The sequence below is a fragment of the Salvelinus alpinus genome, chromosome 16, assembly GCF_045679555.1.
Source record: "Salvelinus alpinus chromosome 16, SLU_Salpinus.1, whole genome shotgun sequence".
NCBI classification, from domain to species: domain Eukaryota; kingdom Metazoa; phylum Chordata; class Actinopteri; order Salmoniformes; family Salmonidae; genus Salvelinus; species Salvelinus alpinus.
This window is the reverse complement of record NC_092101.1, coordinates 38,489,249-38,511,890: the sequence shown is the minus strand read 5'-3', so window position 1 is coordinate 38,511,890 and position 22,642 is coordinate 38,489,249. Positions and strand designations below refer to the sequence as shown.

The 22,642-nt window shown below is 41.9% G+C and overlaps 1 protein-coding gene across 1 annotated transcript; it reads left to right on the top strand.

The window, feature by feature from the left end:
• The first annotated feature begins 1,281 nt into the window (after positions 1-1,281).
• On the top strand, positions 1,282-21,784 carry LOC139541462 (uncharacterized). The gene is made up of 2 exons (XM_071346130.1): positions 1,282-2,632; positions 19,957-21,784. Exons 1-2 carry the CDS (start codon positions 2,239-2,241, stop codon positions 20,190-20,192), a joined length of 630 nt encoding a protein of 209 aa, XP_071202231.1. The 5' UTR covers positions 1,282-2,238; the 3' UTR covers positions 20,193-21,784.
• The last annotated feature ends 858 nt before the right edge of the window (positions 21,785-22,642 follow it).

The window sequence follows — 22,642 nt, the reverse complement described above, 5'->3', positions numbered from 1 at the left end:
TGCGAGAGAGAAAGTGTTGCTTTATCATTGTGTTTGCTCGGTAGTTGGTTACGCATTTAGGACAGAATGAGCAGGACAGAGCGACGGTCACTAATCACTCACTGACATGTCACACGCATAATGTTTTAGGGAATATTGAACAGATTGCTCGATGGCATTTCCACATTTCCACCATCACCCTTCATATGCTACAACTCTGCCCTTCAAAATACCCACACAGGCTCTGTGTAAAGGCCTATTAAAAAGTGATTAACCCCCCAAAAAGTAGAGGCAACATGACCAAATCAACATATTATCATATTGGTCATTCCACGCCTTTTGAGAAGTGTAACTTGGTCAAAACCAACTTTTGGCTTCATCTAATTTTAACATTCTGTCATAAGGATCTCAACTTCATAAAAACATATTTTACCACCTCAAAAGGTTCCCCAAAAATATATACTATAGTAAGTGCCTATGAGTGCCAAATGAAGTAAGTGTTGACTATAACAGGGTTGACGATTTCATCTTAAGTCAGCCATAAATACCCTTGTGACAGGGGGAATAGAACCTTGTTGTGTGCAACAGGGAGTGACAATTGAATGCAAGCTTCACCCAAAAATATTATATCCTCAAACATTTCTAGTCTGTCTATTTATGGGTAACAGGGTTGACGTCTTATACTTGACCCACTCAGTTTTCACCACAAAACACCAGAAAATGGCCAAAAAGAGTAGAACCAGCTCACCTGCTTTTACACTATGATTTGACTATTAGATGTTCAATGTTTCTTTTGAAAAATGGGGTTTAATTATCATTATTATTCACCATATTAAAATGAGAGTTCAGACGTAAATGAATCACTAATCAGATGAAATAAATAATAATCTTCAGAAATGACTTTGTCAAAGCAACTAAATAAATAGGGCAGTGCAATGATGGTGAAAACTTGGAGATTTTTTGGGGTTAAGTGGGTTAAAATCTTCCTAGAAGTCACAGAGGGTGAATGGAGGGACATTCTTTAGCAGGTCTATTAATATAAAAATATGATTTATTGAATTATCCATGTGGTCTATATCAAAGGGAACTTCATTTACTATAACATACTTTTGAAAATCGATATTTGTGCACAATTTCTTCTTAAAATATCAACGGCACACTTTTCGTTGAACGACCCACCCCTTTGTCCAGCTGTGGGTGCGTTGTGTTAGGACATGGAGTCATGAACACATCGAGAGAGAGCAAACCAGAAGATTCTGCAACATCGCTCTCTCACTTCTGCACTTCAGCGCTGGACAGCGCTCAGCCGCGTCTCTCCAGATGGAAACGGGATATGAAGTCATGGCAGGCAATAATGCAACTCTGCCAGCCTAACACCACGGCATGACTTACCTTGTCATGTACTGGTGACTGACCACCTTGGTGGAAGAGCAGGAGGTGCGAGGCTATCGCATACATGTCACCGTGACTTTTTCCAGATCGAATATTTTTCAGTGTTCAAAGCATGACCGTAGTTTGACGCGCGAAACGGAGAACTCCGCACTGCAGTCACACAGTAGGCTATATCACGTACTTTCAGTCGCTCTTGCATACACATTTTATTTCATGCGTGTTTGGTTGATGTCGTGAGGAAAATTCAAAAAAAGGTTTCTCTGCATGGAAATGAAAGTAATATACCTGATGATGACACCGCATCTTTCCTAACAGTCAGTCAGTCAAGGGAGTTATTATGGAATTAACTGCAAACGACCGAAGACATTTGACATATGTAAGGAAATAAAATAAATAATTTACCACATTTTTGTAATTCGCCTTTTCACCAATGCGTGCTAAATTAATACGTTTATAATGCATCTGAAAAAACTGGATCTGAAAACTTTAACAATCGCTTTTATGGGCTAGATGTAGAATATAAGGCTATTTTATTGTATATCGGTTCTCTTTAATAATTCCAGTCGACTCCTCTGACTGTGACAGTCGTGACCAATGTTGGACCCTCGAGCTCAACATGCCTCTCGTGACTGACACATCAGAAGGAAATCTATTGGATTTATTACAAAACAACCACATCTATCTTTACTAAAGACAGCAAGAAGTTTGGTCAGTTGAGTGGATTTTATTTCGTGAATGACACTTTTTTATTTTTACGCATTAGATTTTTGTGTCTTGGTGACCTGGCTGTCATTACGCGGTATTGATGGACACACACACAGGTTGTTGTTGCTGCCGGACCTCGCGCAGTGATATTTAGTAGACATCATGTTTCTATGCAACACAAGTGCAATCAAAGACTGGAGCTATTTCCTCTCTCAGATCCTGCCTCTGATCAACAAGACGTCTGGCTTGGTCAACCAGGGCATCATCGACGAAGCGGAGGTGGCGACCACCACCATGGTGACTGCTCTAGAGCCGGACCTAAGCGGGATAAGCGCCAGTCACCCCCCACTGAACTCGAATCACACCTCCGGGATGGAACATGTCTTTCAGTACTCGGAGAGTGACCTTCTGTATACGGACAACAGGACACCAGCCCGGGACTCCATCCCGCTGCCCAAGGCCGTGCTCTACCTTGTTTGCGCGGCGCTAGTGGTGGTCGCGGTGGTATATGCTATAGTGGGACACCTGGTCAAGGATCTGGTTACTGAGTTTGTAGGTATGTGTCAACAGTTAGTGCTCTGACAAGATGTGTGTGTGTGTGTGTGTTTGTGTGTGTATTTGTGTGTGTGTGTATGTGTGTGTGTGTGTGTGTGTGTGTGTGTGTGTGTGTGTGTGTGTGTGTGTGTGTGTGTGTGTGTGTGTGTGTGTGTGTGTGTGTGTGTGTGTGTGTGTGTGTGTGTGTGTGAGAGAGTGAGTGAGTCAGCATATAAGGTGTGACTATCATTAGTTTGCAACTTTTGGACCTCAGCTTCAGAGCTTTGAGAATGAAAAAGTTGGAACTGAAACACACATTAGTTAAAATTGTGATAGTGTTAGTTTATGATGCAGTATTGCACTGTTTGTAAAGGTAATTCTCTTTTCAATTGGTCAATGCGCAGATATACAGTACATGCCCTTATTAATCTGCAATTTCCACATCATTAAATAAGATAATAATGCCTTCTCTACCAGGGATAGACTGTTGTTTATTATAATGAATAGGCCAACAGTATACAGCACAGCCTTTACCGACTCAGCCTTACTTTAGATACTGTGGATTTTGACCTTGGTGAAAAACTGAGTTTACCCTCAGATTAATTGTTCAATTCAGAAAATGATTTTGAAGAGGTAAACAACATAATGTTTGACCTTTATGGGAGAAATATAGACAGACCAATGGACAGATGGACTGACATCTTATCCTTACTGTCCCTTGTGTCAACAATATGTGTGTTTTTCTTTTTTTGTGGGGGGGGGGGGGGGGGCTGTTTGAAAGCACATTGACATCATGGTGATTAGTTCTTGTGATCAACCAGTTTACCTTTCACTCATTAAAACATAGACCTTGCCACCCAATCCCCCCCAGACCCCCGAACCCAAATAACAGAACCCAAATAACATATCATGCCATCATTTATTGCAAGATTTATTTAAAATATATTTTGAAGGTCTTTTTCTGACTTTATGGAACCGATAGATAGAGGATGACAGTGGGGGAAAGACAGAGGTTGTGTTGAAGGGCAGTAGGCCGGATACGAACCTGAAGCTGCCTTATTACTGCTAGGCCAGCTAGGCCACTATACACACACACACACGTTCTCCGTAAGCAGTGAACCAGGTAGAAATGGCGACGTGGAACAGTGAGTGTCTTACAGAAGCACTTACTATGCCCCAGAGCTTAACCTCTCTCTCTCTCTCTCTCTCTCTCTCTCTCTCTCTCTCTCTCTCTCTCTCTCTCTCTCTCTCTCTCTCTCTCTCTCTCTCTCTCTCTCTCTCTCTCTCTCACCCATCTACCCCCTTCCTTTATCCTTCCCTTTCCTCTGCTTCCTCTTGGTGTGTTTGGGTTATGTTCCTAAGGTGTACGTGTGAAAATTGTGCAGTGGTGAGGCTGTAGTGATAGCTGTTTCTAACATCCCTGGAGCAGCATGAACAGGTTCTTTGTCCCTGGGATCTGGAATGCTGTGATGATATTCCAAAGCAATGCCTCACATATTGGGCAAGAAGACATAAGGCTTTCAGTCTTTCAAACATACAGATCTAGATAAAATTGTCAACATATTATTTGATTTGGACAATAATCTTTCAACTTAAATATGGAATAGCAATAGGACAATGGGAGAGTAGGTTTATTGTCTTTTCAGGATATCCCTGTTTCTATGGTCATTTCCATCCTAGTCCTTTATTGCCAGACACCAGACCTAAGGCTCATGAGGTACAGTATATGTAGGTGAGATAAACACATACGGTAGCTAACCACAAGTATTTGCAAAATAGACTGTTGATGATATTGTTTGACTAATGACAATTAGCTAGATCATTCAATATAGAAGGCAAACTCAGCAGCAACTTATAGTCTGCTGTGATTACTTATAAAACACCACACAGCCCTAAACAATATCTCAACAGAACTTACCAATGAGTTGAGCTTTGTCTTTTATTTTGTAATAAAATATCCCCTCCCATGAAAACCAAAATTGGTTCTGTCAAAGTTCCCAGAACGTCCGTTAGGTCAAGCAAATGTTCTCATAACACAAAAACTGTCCAAATCAAATCAAAGTTTATTTGTCACGTGCGCCGAATTCAACAGGTGTAGATCTTTCAGTGAAATGCTTACTTACAGGCTCTAACCAATAGTGCAAAAAAGGTATTAGGTGAACAATAGGTAAGTAAAGAAATAAAACAACAGTAAAAAGACAGTTGAAAATAAAAGTAGCAAGGCTACATACAGACACCGGTTAGTCAGGCTGATTGAGGTAGTATGTGCATGTAGATATTGTTAAAGTGACTATGCATATATGATGAACAGAGAGTAGCGTAAAAGAGGGGTTGGAAGGTGGTGGGTGGCGGGACACAATGCAGATAGCCCGGTTAGCCAATGTGCGGGAGCACTGGTTGGTCGGCCCAATTGAGGTAGTATGTACATGAATGTATAGTTAAAGTGACTATGCATATATGATAAACAGAGAGTAGCAGCAGCGTAAAAGAGGGGTTGGGGGGGGGTCACACAATGCCAACGGGTAGCCATTTGATGACCTGTTCAGGAGTCTTATGGCTTGGGGGTAAAAACTGTTGAGAAGCCTTTTTTGTCCTAGACTTTGCACTCCGGTACCGCTTGCCATGTGGTAGTAGAGAGAACAGTCTATGACTGGGGTGGCTGGGGTCTTTGACAATTTCTAGGGCCTTCCTCTGACACCGCCTGGTGTAGAGGTCCTGGATGGCAGGCAGCTTAGCCCCAGTGATGTACTGGGCCGTACGCACTACCCTCTGTAGTGCCTTGCGGTCGGAGTCCGAGCAATTGCCGTACCAGGCAGTGATGCAACCGGTCAGGATGCTCTCGATGTTGCAGCTGTAGAACCTTTTGAGGATCTCAGGACCCATGCCAAATCTTTTTAGTTTCCTGAGGGGGAATAGGTTTTGTCGTGCTCTCTTTACAACTGTCTTAGTGTGTTTGGACCATTCTAGTTTGTTGTTGATGAGGACACCAAGGAACTTGAAGCTCTCAACCTGTTCCACTACAGCCCCGTCGATGAGAATGGGGGCGTGCTCGGTCCTCCTTTTCCTGTAGTCCACAATCGTCTCCTTAGTCTTGGTTACGTTGAGGGATAGGTCGTTATTCTGGCACCACCCGGCCAGGTCTCTGACCTCCCTATAGGCTGTCTCGTCGTTGTCGGTGATCAGTCGTGCTGATGACGATAGAATGTTTGTTTAAAACATTTGCCTGATTTTGCAATAACGTTCATAGAACACATTTAATCTGTTCCCCAAATGGTTCCCCAAATGTTTCATTAGGTTGTGGAAAAACAGAAGGCTGGTTGGAACATTATGGGGACATCACAAAAGATATGTTCTCAATACACAAAACCTGTTAAATTGTGCAGAATATTCTACAATGTTTATTTTAGGGTGCAAAACACATTAACCTGATGTTACAAGAAAGTTCCTAGAAAACATTTTGCTTGTTCTTTAAAGGTTCCCATAATGTTTCTTTAGGTTGTGGGAACATTGTGGGGTATCCCAAAACACAGTGCTGATTTTCAGATAATGTTTGTATCAGGGTACACAAAACAATCCTTTTGTCACGCCCTGACCTTAGAGTTCCTTTTTATGTCTCTATTTTGGTTTTGTCAGGGCGTGAGTTGGGGTGTTTATTCTATGTTCTATGTTTTGTAGTTCTATGTTTTGGCCGGGTAGGGTTCTCAATCAGGGACAGCTGTCTATCGTTGTCTCTGATTGAGAACCATACTTAGGCTGCCCTTTTTCCCACCTGTGTTTGTGGGAAGTTGACTTTGTTTATGGCACATAGCCTTTAGCTTCACGGTTTGTTTTGTAGTGTTCATTGTTTTGTCGGCGTATTCACCTAAATAAAAGACAATGTACGCTCACCACGCTGCACCTTGGTCCAGTTCTTTCAACGGCCGTGACAGAACTTCTCACCAACAACGGACCAAGCAGCGTGGTAAGGAGGAGCAGCGTGTCCAGGATTCATGGACTTGGGAGGAGATCCTGGACGGTAAGGGACCCTGGAGGCAGGCTGGGGAGTATCGCCGTCCACGGGAGGATCTGGAGGCAGCAACAGCAGAGCGGCAGCGTTACGAAGGGACACGGCTAGCAAGGAAGCCCGAGAGGCAGCTCCAAAAAAAATGGGGGTGGCAATGGAGTGTGGCTGAGTCAGGTTGGAGACCTGAGCCAACTCCCCGTGCTTACCGTGGCGAGCGTCATACTGGTCAGGCACCGTGTTATGCGGTGTAGCGCACGGTGTCTCCAGTGCGCGTGCACAGCCCGGTGCGCTACCTTCCAGCTCCCCGAATCGGCAGGGCTAGAGTGGGCATCCAGCCAGGTCGGAGGGTGCCGGCTCAGCGCATCTGGCCGCCAGTACGTCTCTACGGCCCAGGATATCCTGCACCGGCTCTGCGCACTGTGTCTCCGGTGTGTCTGCACAGCCCAGTGCATCCTGTGCCAGCGCCTCGCATCTGCAGGGCGAAAATAACCATCCAGCCAGGACGGGTTGTGCAGGCTCTACGCTCAAGACCTCCAGTGCGCCTCCACGGCCCAGTGTATCCTGTGCCTGTTCCCAGAAGGACAGGGCCTCCTATATGTCTCTCCAGCCTGGTGAGTTCTGTGCCTGCGCCTAGAACTAATCCTCCTGTATGTCTTCCCGACCTGGTGAGCCCTGTGGCAGCTCAACGTACCAGACTGCCCATACGTCCCCTCCCTCCAGTGATGATCCATGGCACGAAGCCTCCAGTGATGATCCATGGCAAGAAGCCTCCAGTGATGATCCATGGCATGAAGCCTCCAGTGAGGAGTCATGGCACGAAGCCTCCAACTAAGGCCTCCAGTCCGGAGCCTCCAATGAAGGCCTCCAGTCCGGAGCCTCCAGCGACGGCCTCCAGTCCGGATCCCCCAGCGACGGCCTCCAGTCCGGATCCCCCAGCGACGGCTTCCAGTCCGGATCCCCCAGTGACAGCCTCCAGTCCGGGGCCCCCAGCGACGGCCTCCAGTCCGGGGCCCCCAGTGACGTTCTCCAGTCTGGGGCCCCCAGCGACGTTCTCCAGTCCGGGACCCGCAAAGATGGTGCCCAGTCCGGGGCCCACAACGAGGGTGCCCAATCCGGGGCCCGCAACGAGGGTGCTCAGTCCGGGGTCGACGACGAGGGTCCCCGCACCAGAGGTGCCACCAAAGTTGGGTGAGCCAGTGGTGGAGCGGGGTCTGCGTCCCGCACCTGAGCCGCCACCGCGGATAGATGCCCACCCAGACCCTCCCCTATAGGTTTAGGTTTTTGCGGTCGGAGTCCGCACCTTTGGGGGGGTGGGGGGGCGGGGGGGTACTGTCACGCCCTGACCTTAGAGATCCTTTTCATGTCTCTATTTTAGTTTGGTCAGGGCGTGAGTTCTGGTGGGTGTTCTATGTTTTGTAGTGTTTAAACCGGGTAGGGTTCTCAATCAGGGACAGCTGTCTATCGTTGTCTCTGATTGAGAACCATACTTAGGCTGCCCTTTTTCCCACCTGTGTTTGTGGGAAGTTGACTTTGTTTATGGCACATAGCCTTTAGCTTCACGGTTTGTTTTGTAGTGTTTATTGTTTCGTCATGTATTCACCTAAATTAAAGAAAATGTACGCTGACAACGCTGCACCTTGGTCCAGTTCTTTCAACGGCCGTGACACCTTTGATGTTGCAAGAATGTTGACAGAACAGCCTTTCTGAGTTCTTTAAAGGTTCGGATTACATGTAATTAGGTTGAGGGAACAGTGTGGGTACAGTACAAGAGATTGGTTCCCAAAACACAAAATACGCTCAGTTGTGATGACATTGATGCAATGTTTAAGTTAGGTTGCACAGGACATTCCTATAATGTTGTAAGAATGTTGATAGAACACCTGGTCTAAGTTCTTTAAAGGTTCCCAGAACATTTAATTAAGTTATGGTAGTTGTCTGGGATGTTGTGAACATTCTTATGATATTCACATAGGTTGCACAGAACATTCCCACGTTGCACAATTTTCCAAAATGTCCAAATAATAAAATGATAATAAAATGATGTGCATCATGAGCAAAAACGGTTCTGGACAGTTAGCTCACAGTGGTAAGGTGAAGAGCTCCTTACATCTATTGACACTTGCGGTGTATGTTTAATCACCTGTGGGGCGCAAATTCTTTGTTGTTGAAATGTGGACTTACATTTATTGCGGTATTGTGTTGGGAAGAAAAGTGCAATCATCACCTTGAAAATGAAGATTAGGGGCTCAATTCAATCCAACCTGCACTGCAGTAATTATTCAAGTAGCTATTTTTCAAACTCATTTTTAACTCACAGATTGGTCTTGGGTACTGTATAAAAACCTACAACTACTACCAGTGTGACCCTTCTCACAGGTAGGCTTTCACTTTTCACAATTACAAATTGTGTGGGCATAGGATGAATATTGTAAATAAAGGATTTGGAAGTAAAAAAAGATATGTCACAAATATTTAACTATAAGCCAACTGTCCTAGCGGACTGTGCCACCAGTCCGCTAGGACAGTTGGCTTATAGTTCAGTTGGGAAAAAATACAACGAGTTGACATCACCACCATTGCAATCTATTTTTTGCTACGATGGATGTCGCTACGAATATAAACATATAATCCTCATAGCCTACATGCTTTTTTCTCTTCGTAAAAGCCCATAGATGTGTATGAAACGGGAAGCAAAAACGTACAATTTGGCCATATGCAGAAATGTGCCTTACTGCCTTTTGAATTTTGTGTAACGTCAGTAGTCTGAAATAAAAGATCCCAGAAAATGTCTCTCAAATTTTGTGCACAAAATTTGTAAAATTTGTTTACATCCCTGTTAGTCAGCATTTCTCCATTTCCAAGATAATCCCTCCACCTGACAGGCGTGGCATATCAATTAGCTGATTAAACAGCATGATAATTTCACAGGTGCACATTGTGCTGGGAACACTAAAAGGCCACTCAAAAATGTGCAGTTTCGTCAGACAACACAATGCCACAGATGTCTCAAGTTTTTAGGGAGCATGCAACTGGCATGGTGACTGCAGGAATGTACACACACACACACACACACACACACACACACACACACACACACACACACACACACACACACACACACACACACACACACACACACACACACACACACACACACACACACACACACACACACACACACACACACACACACACACACACACACACACACACACACACACACAGAAATCAGTACCATAGACAGTCACATGTATTAGACTAAGCACAAGTGATTTGATTATGTTGAAATGTTGAAGTTGAAATGGTTCTGGAATAGTGGATGCAGCTCCTGTTTTCTATGTGACTTGCAGTAACTCTCCTGTGTTTATTTGGTAGTCTGAAATTGTCCGAAACATTAACTTGATCCTGTAGGTCATGTAACATGTAATATGCTTGGTCGACTCCACCGGACAGATGTTGGTCTCCGGTTTTGTGATAAAACAAAGGTGTGGTTGAATTTGTCTTGGCCTTAGGCCTATATATCACGGTGGGAAGGCATATGAACTAACAGGTTATAGAGCAAACAATGCAATTATCACAACACATAGGTTGTAATATGGCTTCTTTTCCTGGCTTGCCTTCCCCAGGGATTTTACCCATGTACCGCTACTGATTAGATTTACTCTACTTGTCCTAAATATTTTTGTAGTCTTATATTATTACTTGGAATGAAATGAAAGCTAAAACGCTCTTTGTCCCAGAATGACATGCTAGCTAGTGATAAATCTATCTGCACCTGTTAGCTAGCAATTGTTGCACTTGTTGTAACCAACTAGCTAACTAGCAAGCTAGCTACATTACTACGGTTGCTGTGTTCTAAGTTGGGATTCATTTTACAGTTTGCATTGATGGCATCACGTTTCTATAACTAAATAGTTAGATTTAAAATAAATGTAAAATAATTTACCAGATAGCAATTTGCCAAATGGAAATCTTGCTCAAGATGATATCAGCTGTCTGTCTACTACTGTATCTTAGATACGGATAAATGGATTGGCAGACGTGATCAGCAGAGATAGTACCATGGATAGTACACAAGTTTTGATTGGTTTAGAGTTTAGTACTCAGCGGTGTTTGCCTGTCCAGCTAGCAAACATAAGTATTACATTTCTTTGAGCAAGAATTGACATTGCCAACAAACAGAAATGTGTTCAAAATAAATAAATAAACACAATATGTAAAAACCTGCTCCTCCCTTGGCAGAGATCAATAGTCTCAACAACTAAAGCAGATAGCTTGCTATGGCCCACCACCTACTTCCTCTGGGGACCGCTTTGGAAAAAAATGATTGACAATTGCTTTTTCTTTATAAAATATTTTACTTTACACTAAGTTAATAAAGTATGTATTCATATTCACTTAGCTGCCTTCGTGGTTTGTCTGTCTGTCTGTCTGTCTGTCTGTCTGTCTGTCTGTCTGTCTGTCTGTCTGTCTGTCTGTCTGTCTGTCTGTCTGTCTGTCTGTCTGTCTGTCTGTCTGTCTGTCTGTCTGTCTGTCTGTCTGTCTGTGTTGTACTCATGGGCAGTGTCTCTCTCTGTGCTTTCTACATGGGCTGTCTTCAGGGTCTGTCTTTGTTTGTCTGTTGTACTCATGGGCTGTCTGTCTGTATGTGCTGTCTTCATGAGCAGTGTCTCTGTGCTTTCTTCATGGGCTGTCTGTTGGTCTGTCTGTATGGACTGTCTTCGGGGGCTTTCTGTTTGTAAATGACAGAACAGGTCAAACCTTGGAGATAAGTAGAAGGACACTGTCAAGGTGTTTTCAACAGCCAGTCTGCTGCGATATTTAGATTTTGTTACATCAAGAGAGGAGAAGCTGGTCTCACATAAGTAGGTAGAATGAAAAGAGATTGACGCCTTCATTGCCATCTCACTGAGTCGCGGGTATTCTCCGCTGCTGAACAGACAGAATGTGGAAAGACACATCTCATTAAAACGAGCGTGCAGGCCTTGGTCACAGGACAGCTCCAGTAGTTTATCCTCAAGCTGTGATAAACTGTGTCTCTTCAGTGCTGGTGAATGGATTACGCATCTACTGCCTTCCCTGACGTGGATCAGATTGTGAGAAGAAGTAAGCCTTATGAGAGACACAGCTTGTCTGTGAAATTATTGTGCAGCATTTTTGTTTGGTTGGTCATGTCATCTCGTTTAAACAAAGTCTGGTTAATCCTTGAGATGTGGATGCTTTGTTTCTAAATGTTTACGCAATTTTGATGGCTTCATAGCGTCGTTGCGGTCGTCACTAGTTACCACAGCCACAAAGTAAGAAGGCCCGCCTACTCAACCAATCAGATGAGGAAGTGTGATAAAGCGTATGCCGGCTCAGAAGGCATCCAGATTTGTTTTGAAACAAAGTTATTTTTGTCCTCTGAAGAGGGATGTGGATGGGCCAATAACATGAATGTAAATATAAAGTATGTAAATCGGGTTTGGGTGGTGAGTTTTCCTTTACACTGGGTTGGCAGGTAGCCTAGTGGTTAGAGTGTTGGGCCAGTAACCAAAATGGTTGCTAGATCAAATCCCTGAGCTGACAAGGTAAACATCTGTTGTTCTACCCCTGAACAAGGCAGTTAACCCACTGTTCCTAGGTTGTTATTGTAAATAAGAATTTGTTCTTAACTGACTTGCCTGGTTAAATAAAATACACGACTAAGAGCTTTCGGTATCTAGAACTGTGCCAAGTCCATTCAGTTATTATTAAATGTTTTGCCATCTTCCATAGCTTGAAGACCATGCCTTTGTACAGAGACAGAAACTGGTACAACATACCAAAAAGGTGCCTTCCGAAAGTATTCACACCCCTTGTCATTTTCAACATTTTGCTGTGTTACAGCAAATGGATAAAATTGTGATTATTTTTGTCGTACAATACACCTTAATGTCAAAGTGGAATTATGTTTTTAATCTTTTTGGACAAATTAGTTGAAAATGAAAAGCTGAAATGTGTTGAGTCAATAAGTATTCAACCCCTTTGTTATGGCAATCATAAATAAGTTCAGGAGTAAACATTTGCTGAACAAGTTACATAATAAGTTGCATGGACTCACTGTAATAACAGTGTTTAACATGTTTTTTGAATGACTACCTCATCTCTGTACCCCACACATACAATTATCTGTAAGGTCCCTCAGTTGAGCAGTACATTTCAAATACCGATTCAACCACAAAGACCAGCGATGTTTTCCAACAGTGGTGGTAGGTCCCGTTTAAGACGAGGAAGGACAATTTTTTTTGAATGAGCATGGCCTTATTTCTATTACAGCATATTGGATGACTGTCATTCATATTCAATTCACCCAGTTCATTGTAACATCGATAGGGTTAGGCTACTACATGATACTTGAATGTCCCCTATACCCATCATGAGGTTGCTTCAACCTAGCCTATGAATGAAAGTTTACAACATAGGTGCAGGTCTAGAGAAACATCCGAGTAGGTGATGGACAGTGAGTCATTCAATACCAACTTGCACACTCTTGCCTGCATCTAGCTGATCTAGGGTCTAGGGTGCATTTTTCAACAGAATTGGCAGAATAAATACACCCCTAATCACACACAAACACAGTTAACTTTCATAACAGCCACATACTAATTATTTCTCGCATCTACGCGCTGTCCTCCTCTCACCCTTTCCCTTTACTTGTGGACTCCAGTGCACAACACATCAGCTGTCTGTGACCAGGCCCAAAAAAACGTATCAAAACCTCTGCTACACACAGCCTACTTTGTTGTCACCATAGTAGCTAACGTCATAGTCAACATAGCTACTAGAACTAATGCATTAGTAAACCCGCTACAATCATTCAGTACAGTGTACAGTCAGCAAGCAGTTTAGCAGTTACACTGGCGCGCCCCAGTGGCAATAAAGTAATAAAACCTTAAGCTTACCCTGACTTGGAAGTGTTCCAGTGTTGGATAGCCATAGCGAGCTAGCTAAGATAGAATCCCTCTCTGTTTGAGCCAGGTGTTTGAGTAGGCTAAACTAGCTAGCTGCATTCGCTAGCTAAGTGAAAGTGAAAAAGATACAATGAAACATGGTCTCTCTCTCTCTCTCTCTCTTGCCTCTCCTTCACTTTTAAGGACATTAATTGGTTGAAAACTGTTAAACTATTCTGTTTCTCTCTCTTTGAGTGAACTACTCACCCCATTGTATGCACTACAGTGCTGGTTAGCTGTAGCTTATACTTTCAGTACCAGTGGAGGCTGGTGGGATGAGCTATAGGAGGACGGGCTCATTGTAATGGCTGGAATGGAATAAATGGAATGATGTCATACATGTGGTTTCCATATGTTTGATGTGTTTGATACAGTTTCATTTATTCCATTCAAGCCATTACAATGAGCTCATCCTCCTATAGCTCCTCCCACCAGCCTCAACTGTTCAGCACTGGATTCAATCTCTGATCATTTGATTGGGTGGACAACATGTCAGTTCATGCTGCAAGAGCTCTGATAGGTTGGAGGACGTCCTCCGGAAGTTGTCATAATTCATGTGTAAGTCTATGATAGGGGGTAAGAACCATGAGAACCATTAGGGTTAAAATTTAAGTCAATGTACTCAGAGGAGGACGGAAATGTAGCTGTCCTCTGGCTACACCATGGTGCTACCCTACAGAGTGCTGTTTAGGCTACTGTAAACCTTTATTGCAAAACAGTGTGTTTTTATCAATTATTTAGTGATGTGAATATATTTGGTAAAGTTTTATCTCAAAACATTTAAATAAAATCAACTTTATTTATATAGCCCTTCTTACATCAGTTGATGTCACAAAGTGCTGTACAGAAACCCAGCCTAAAACCCCAAACAGCAAGCAATGCAGGTATAGAAGCACAGTGGCTAGGAAAAACTCCCTAGCAGTGGCCAGTCCTCTTCTGGATGTGCCGGGTGGAGATTATAACAGAACATGGCCAAGATGTTCAAATGTTCATAAATGACCAACATTGTCAAATAATAATAATCACAGTAGTTGTCGAGGGTGCAACAGGTCAGCACCTCAGGAGTAAATGTCAGTTGGCTTTTCATAGCTGATCATTGAGAGTATCTCTACCGCTCCTGCTGTCTCTAGAGAGTTGAAAACAGCAGGTCTGGGACAGGTAGCACGTCCGGTGAACAGGTCAGGGTTCCATAGCCACAGGCAGAACAGTTGAAACTGGAGCAGCAGCACGGCCAGGTGGACTGGGGACAGCAAGGAGTCATCATGCCAGGTAGTCCTGAGGCATGGTCAAAGGGCTCAGGTCCTCTAAAAGAGAGAAAGAAAGAGAGAGAGAATTAGAGAGCATACTTAAATTCACACAGGACACCGGATAAGACAGGAGAAATACTCCAGATATAACTAAATGTTTCACTATTTTATTTTTATGAAATTCACTGAGGAGGATGGTCCTCCCCTTCCTCCTCTGAGGAGCCTTCACTGTTTTCAAAGGCTGCGCAAAGAAGGGCACCTATTGGTAGAGGGGTAAAAAAACTAAAAAGCAGAAAATCCATTTGAGCATGCTGTTATTAATGACACTTTTGGATGGTGTATCAATACACCCAGTCACTTCAAAAATACAGGTGTCTTTCCTAATGCAGTTGCCAGAGAGGAAGGAAACCTCTCAGGGATTTCACCATGAGGCCAATGGTAACTTTAAAACAGTTACAGAGTTTAATGGCTGTGATACGAGAAAACTGAAGAGGGAGCAACAACATTTTAGTTACTCCACAATACTAACCCAAATGACAAAGTGAAAAGAAGGAAGCCTGTACAGAATACAAATATTCCAAAACATGTATCCTGTTTGCAACAAGGCAATAAAGTAATACTGCAACAAACGTTAGCAAAGCAATTACCTTTTTGTCCTGAATACAAACTGTTATGTTTGGGACCAATCCAATACAACACATTACTGAGTACCACTCTCATATTTTCAAGCATAGTGGTGGCTGCATCGTGTTATGGGTATTCATGTAATCCTTAAGGACTGGGGAGTTTTTCAGGATAAAAAATGTATGGAATGAAGCTGAGCACAGGCAAGATCCTAGAGGAAAACCTGGTTCAGTCTGTTTTCCACAAGACACTGGGAGATGAATGCACATTTCATCAGGACAAAAACCTAAAACACAAGGCCAAATCTACACTAGAGTTGCTAACCAAGAAGACAGTGAATGTTCCTGAGTGGCCGAGTTACAGTTTTGACTTAAATCTACTAGAAAATCTATGACAAGATCTGAAAATGATTGTGTAGCAATGATCAACAACCAATTTGACAGAGCTTGAAGAATTTTGAAGAGAGTAATGAGCAAATGTTGCACAATCCCAGTGTGGAAATCTTAGCTGTAATCGCTGCCAAACGTGCTTTTACAAAGTATTGACTTAGGAGTGTGAATACTTATGTAAATGAAATATTTCTGTATTTCATTTTTAATAAATTTGCAAAAATTTCTAAAAACATGTTTTCCAATTTGTGATTATGGGGTATGGTGTGTAAATCGGTGAGAAAAACATATTTAATCAATTTTGAATTCAGGCTGTGACAACAAAATGTGGAATAAGTATGATTAATTTCTGATGGCACTGTATGTTAAGTTAAACAAATACATGACTATAGTAAGTGCCTAGGCGTCAAATAATGTATTTATTTTAACTAGGCAAGTCAGTTAAGAACAAATTCTTATTTACAATGACGGCCTACCCCGGCCGAACCCTCCCCTAACCCAGATGACGCTGGGCCACTCAGGATCCTACATGTAAAATAATATTAATAAAGTAACAGGGGTGAAGTTTTCATCTTAAATCAGCCAAAAATCTGCAAATTTTTGTGAAACTGTGTACGTTTTACTTGTGGATTACTTGAGGATTTTGTCAATTAAAAAATAAACTCAAGATGTGTCAATTTGTTTGTGTACATGCCATTTTAAAAACAATGCAGATATTGGAGTAAAACTATTTTGGGTTAAGAGAAGTAAGAATCAGTAATAATCATAATAATCTTGCAAGCTGAGTTTGAATAACACTTTGCATTTATAACGGTTGGTTTTGCTATATCTAATAAATAACCAAGTCATTGATGGAGCACTAGATAAAATAAATACATGTCTCTTCTCTGCCCCTGGAAGCCAGTTGGCATACGGGTCATCCCACTCCCTCATCTGATTGGTCGAGTAGGCAGCCTTTTGACTTTGTGGCGTTGTTATCTAGTGATGACCAATCGTTGCTGAGGCAAGTTTGAAATATCACACAGACACATTTTGGAGGGCAGCTGTTATTTGAAACAAATCCAAACTTGATGCAGCATGGATTGTACTTACAAGTGAATGGACAATACTGTTTTGTTTTAACTAGGCAAGTCAGTTAAGAACAAATTCTTATTTACAATGACGACCTACCCCGGCCAAACCTTAGGCCAATTGTGCGCCAACCTATGGGACTCCCAATCACGGCCGGATGTGATACAGCCTGGAATCAAACCAGGGTCTGTAGTGACACCTCTAGCACTAAGATGCAGTGCCTTAGTCCGCTGTGCCTCTCGGGAGCCCTAGGTTTGTTTGTTAATTTTACCTCAGATGAATTTGTTTGGTCCACTTCTTTCACATTAAAATACGAATCTAGTCGCTTGTGTTTAGCTATCATACTCCAATTCCACTGATTTCAAAACATGATCCCCAGAAAGTGGAGAGCAACACTTATGCAGTTCCACTACACAATTTTAAAAAAAGATTACAGGATTACCAACACAGACTGACGAGCTCAAATAGACAGAAGCCTTATATATGGCAGACCAATCCGGAACTTCTCTCTCGGCATGTCCAGCCCACTCATTATCTCTATTTTTCTGTGGCTTAACCAACAAGGCTCGTAATTTAACATTTTATTTGTATTTACAGATGTCATACAAGTTTGTTATTAAGGCACATTAAGGCGCATTTTGGTTAAAAATATATTTTTACGTTCAAATGGCTCTCCTGTAAAGTTGTGACTTGCGACATACAACTAGTTTCTTGAATCAGGTCACAATTTTGGTTTGCTGGGAAAACATTACTGGTACATTGTGGTATTACATTACCTGGAAACTTAATGAGAACTTTTGGGGAATGTTCTGTAGTGTTTGTTACAAATGTTGTGCACATTTTTTTGAATGTTAGGAGAACATTCAAAGGATATTTCTTTTAAAATCTTTTTTTTTTTTTTGTTTGTGATGTTATCATCCCAATGTTAGATAAAACCCTATCTAGAACTTAATGGGAATCGTAACTAATGTTCTGGGAATGTTCCCGGTTTGCTGGGTCTGCTAAAGCAAGGGCAAATACCCTACAGCACATCCTAACAGTATGTCAGACGTGTGTGTGTGTGTGTGTGTGTGTGTGTGTGTGTGTGTGTGTGTGTGTGTGTGTGTGTGTGTGTGTGTGTGTGTGTGTGTGTGTGTGTGTGTGTGTGTGTGTGTGTGTGTGTGTGTGTGTGTGTGTGTGTGTGTGTGTGTGTGTGTGTGTGTGTGTGTGTGGGTGGTGCGTGTGCATGTGTACATGCATGTTCGAGTGTGTGGGACCGAGTTGAAGAACACAATTTCACAATACACTCATCCTTCTGTCTGCTCTTTCCATTGTCTGTCTGCCTTAATTCCAGCTCCCTATCTGACACCCCAATGATTGATGTCTTCCAATCAAGATCTCTCCCCCACATGATGGGGGTGGTGTGTGGTCTGTGCGAATGGCAGGCAGGCAGGCGGGTGAGGCATTTCCCCAGAAACAATTTTTTAAAAATTGTCCCAAATGGCACCCTATTCCCTACATAGTGATCATTGTTTGGTCAAAAGTAGTGCACTTTATAGGGAATAGGGTGCCATTTGGGTCATACACAATTTGATGGCGTTTTGCCTCTAATGGAATTACGAATAGTAAAGCAATCATAACTCTGCGTCAAATGAAGTTTGCCTTGTTCTTTTGAATGTCATGAATTTAAGGCTTTCTCACATTCACATTCAGCTGCAGGCATTTCCTATTGTCCTGTCCTCCTCATGTAGTCCACAGCAGCACATCATCTATGAACGATATGTGTGGAGTTTGTGTGTTGGTGTGTGTTTGTTTGCTGTGTGTGGTAGTGGTAGCCATTAGCATGCAGTGTGAGCAGTACAGTGACTATCATAACTATTCACCCCCTCAGATCTCTTCTCATTTTGTTGTGTTACAAAGTGGGATTACAAGGGTTTTAATTGTCATTTTTTGTCAATGATCTATACAAAATACTATCTAATGTTGGAATGTTTCTTCAAAGTGGAAGAATATTCCAACATTCTTTAAAAATGAATGAAAAATTAAACACTATTATGTCTTGATTAGATAAGAATTTACCCACCTGAGTCAATACATGTTAGAAACTCCATTGGCAGCAATTACAGCTGTGCGTCCTTTCGGGTATGTCTCTAAGAACTTTGCACACCTGGATTGTGCAATATTTGCCCTTTAAAATTGGGGAGAAAAAAGCGGGTAAAATACAAAAATAAAATACAAATAATATGGAGAGTGATACTCAGTGATGAATAGTGTGAAATTTGCCCCAAACATAACACTTTGTATTCAGGACAATTTTTTGTTGTTGCAGTATTAGTCAGTTTGGAAGGACACCTGTATCTTTGTAGGGACTGTGTGTATTGATACACCATCCAAAGCTTACTTAATAACTTCACCATGCTCAAAGGGATTTTTTTTTTTACCCATCTACCAACAGGTGACCTTCTTTGGAAAAGCTCCCTGGTCTTTGTGCTTGAATTTGTGCTTGAAAATCACTGCTAGTCTGTAGGACCTTACAGATAATTGTGTGTGGGGGAGAGACAGGGTAGTCATTCAGAAATCATGTTAACCTCTATTATTGCACACAGAGTGAATCTACGCAAGATATTATGTGATTTATTAAGCAATTTTTTACTCCTGAACTAATTAGCATTTTCCATAACAGTTATTTATTGTGTATGAATCTGTGAACATTTATAGAATTTTCTTTTCACTTTGACATTTTGTGTAAATTAGTGACAAAAATATCTCTAATTAATTAATTTAAATCCTACAAAAAATCCATGGTGGATACTTAAACATGAATAAACGCATATTATTTTGAAATAATATCTTTCAAATAATTGACATAAAGGAAGGGACCAGGAAATCTGGTCACAATGCAGACACAGTGGATGGATGAGACACATTTTAATACCATGTGTAGACACGTCGGAAAATGTAAGAACAATCAGAATGTGGATAAGATCAGGACAAAGGACACATGTTAGTCCCATGTATAAACGAGGCTTGAGAAATGTTCTCTCTCTCTCTGTCTCCTCTAGACTGCAGGTTGTTTGGTGGCTGCAGAGTGACCAACAGGAGTAAGAGTGACATAAACTGTATCACCAACAGCGTGAACGAGATGAGTGAGATGAGCGAAAGGCCACGGTTGGTAGAGATGAACTACATTACTTGTAACCACAGTAACTGCCTGGGGGCGACTGCCCAACCAGAAGAACTCATAGTGACCATAGACGAGACGTTACAGCTGCCCCGGGATACACACACTGGGACCTAAACCTTGGACACAACAGTCATCTGATATCGGATAAGAGGGAAAGGAAACAGCCAGTTTGCTTGGGTTTCCTTCATAAATGGAGCAACCTAGTCTATCACAAACCGATATCCACTGTCCATTACAGTACAGCAGTGGCATCGTCTGATGTTTGTCATGAGGTTGTTAAAATGAGGACAAAAAGTATTGAAAAGTCTTAAAACAAAGGAGATGGACAATTTTACAGCACTGGATGCAAAAGTTTGACATTGAACTGGATTCATCATCACCGTGAGGATGATCTGAAACAGTTAGTTTTTCTCAGAGGAATAACTAACAGTTGGAGTGGACATTCTTTTTCTGAATTTCACCATCCTGTCACCCATCAATGTGGCTTGTTCTTGGTAAGCCTTTACCTGTACACATTGCACTCTCTAAATGTGATCCAAGTATCTGACTGTGACTAATCTCTCGTTCACACACACACACACACACACACACACACACACACACACACTCACACTCACACTCACACTCACACTCACACTCACACTCACACACACTCACGCGCACGCGCACACGCACACGCACACGCACACACACACACACACACACACACACACACACACACACACACACACACACACACACACACATACACACACAGTCTTAAATGTACAGTGTAGTGGTTGAAGTGCAGTGACGATCAATTCAATTTAGCTCCTATCTTCTTCATTGTCCACATACAGTTCTACGTGCTATGAGCAAGATGTGATCTCAACAAAATCATAACGTTCCAGGTACAATATGAGACAATATTTGTTTTTTTTCTCTTGACGTTGTAACATGACTGGTGAAACCAAGGTCATTTCGTTCTATGGAAACTGCAATTTATATTACACAAAAAAACACATGATGAAGATGTGCATGTGCATGCGTATTTCACACCCATTTTTATTTTATTTTTTTATTTCATGTGTTACATATTTCTGATTAATAACTTCTATGTGTACCGTGTCTTTCCAAATGCTCCCTGTGACTTCAATCTTCAATCTCAGCAAGATCTTACAGTTCTGATATATTTTATAATATTATGTATAGCAATGGGAACGTCCCAAATGCACCCAATGATATTTGAAGCCTTTCATTCTGTATTACCTCACTACTAAGGGCTAAGAGCTGCTGCTGTTGTGTGTGTGTGTGTGTGGTGTGTGTACCATGCTGCCAAGGTGACCTCAAAGCTAAGGGGGTTCCCTCTCCTATTCTACTGCTTTACTGTACGCTCCCTCTAATGGTTAGATGCATTGGGGGAAATCATGGTGTACTTAACAGTAACTTCTGCAATGCACAGTGATGCTGCATAATGTCACATATAGAAATGTCATGCATAGATTGCATTTCATGAGTAATAGAGCATAATACAGTAGTCCTTTCTATTCATTCTATTTCTACATGTACCATTGTTGCAAGAAAATTCTCTGCACATCAAGCACAAGGTCTAGTTTCACCAGGCTTTTGATCAAGTCTTTCCTCACCACTTAGTCCCCTCTCATTGCAGTCTGTGATTTCCAGTGTGTCCAAAAAGCTGAGCACGAATAAAGACCAAAAACAAACTAGAAGTAGTCCTTGTCAGTTTCTTCTTGATTACATTTATATTTCTCCCTTATTTTACATTTCCAGAGTTAAGAGATTTCACAAGTTACAGATGTTAATATTATATTCTGATTGCAAAATATTTTAACTAAATGCAGTCTATTTGCTTCCAGAATGTAAGTAGCTATATCTAGCTGTCCGATAACACATTCTGATTGTGTTAGCCCTCCCAAAAAATGTAATAAATTGTCACGACTTCCGCCGAAGTTGGTCCCTCTCCTTGTTCGGGCTGCGTTTCTAGCCATCGCCGATCCACCTTTCATTTTCCATTGGTTTTGTCTTGTCTTCCCACACACCTGGTTTCAATTCCATCATCAATTCCATCATTACATGTTTCCCCCCATGTCCTTGTCCGGAATTGTTTATTGTAGTGCTTGTGCACATTATGCTGGTGTGTACCGGGTTTTGTTTACCCATTGATTTATTGTTCTGTTTACGGTGGTTTTGTTTATTAAACTGCGCCGTTGTAAATCAGTTTTTGCTCTCCTGCGCCCGACTTCTCTGCCGCCAGTACGCACCCCCTACATAAATATCATATTAACAACTGCAAACATTTCTCATTGCAGGAAATTTGCTGTAAAACTGCTCATTTTCCTCTCCGCCCCATGGCAAAACAAGTCGAATTGCACAAATTACACCAAAACTTAAACATTTGTATTAAAGTTGTCATAAAATTTCAAAATCTTCTGTCCGCTCCATATTAAAATGTGTAGAATTGCAGCAAGCTAGCTTTAAAACAACACAATTTTCTCTACATCCCATTGCAAAATGTGTAGAATTAACTTAAAAATGCTCTCTGCAGTGAGTTCTGATATTTTATG

Bases quoted from the DNA above. Each gene is read 5' to 3' on its own strand.
- LOC139541462 (XM_071346130.1), top strand. From the start codon at position 2,239: ATGTTTCTATGCAACACAAGTGCAATCAAAGACTGGAGCTATTTCCTC. The intron at 2,633-19,956 runs GTATGTGTCAAC...TGTCTCCTCTAG, and splicing joins TCTGGTTACTGAGTTTGTAG to ACTGCAGGTTGTTTGGTGGC.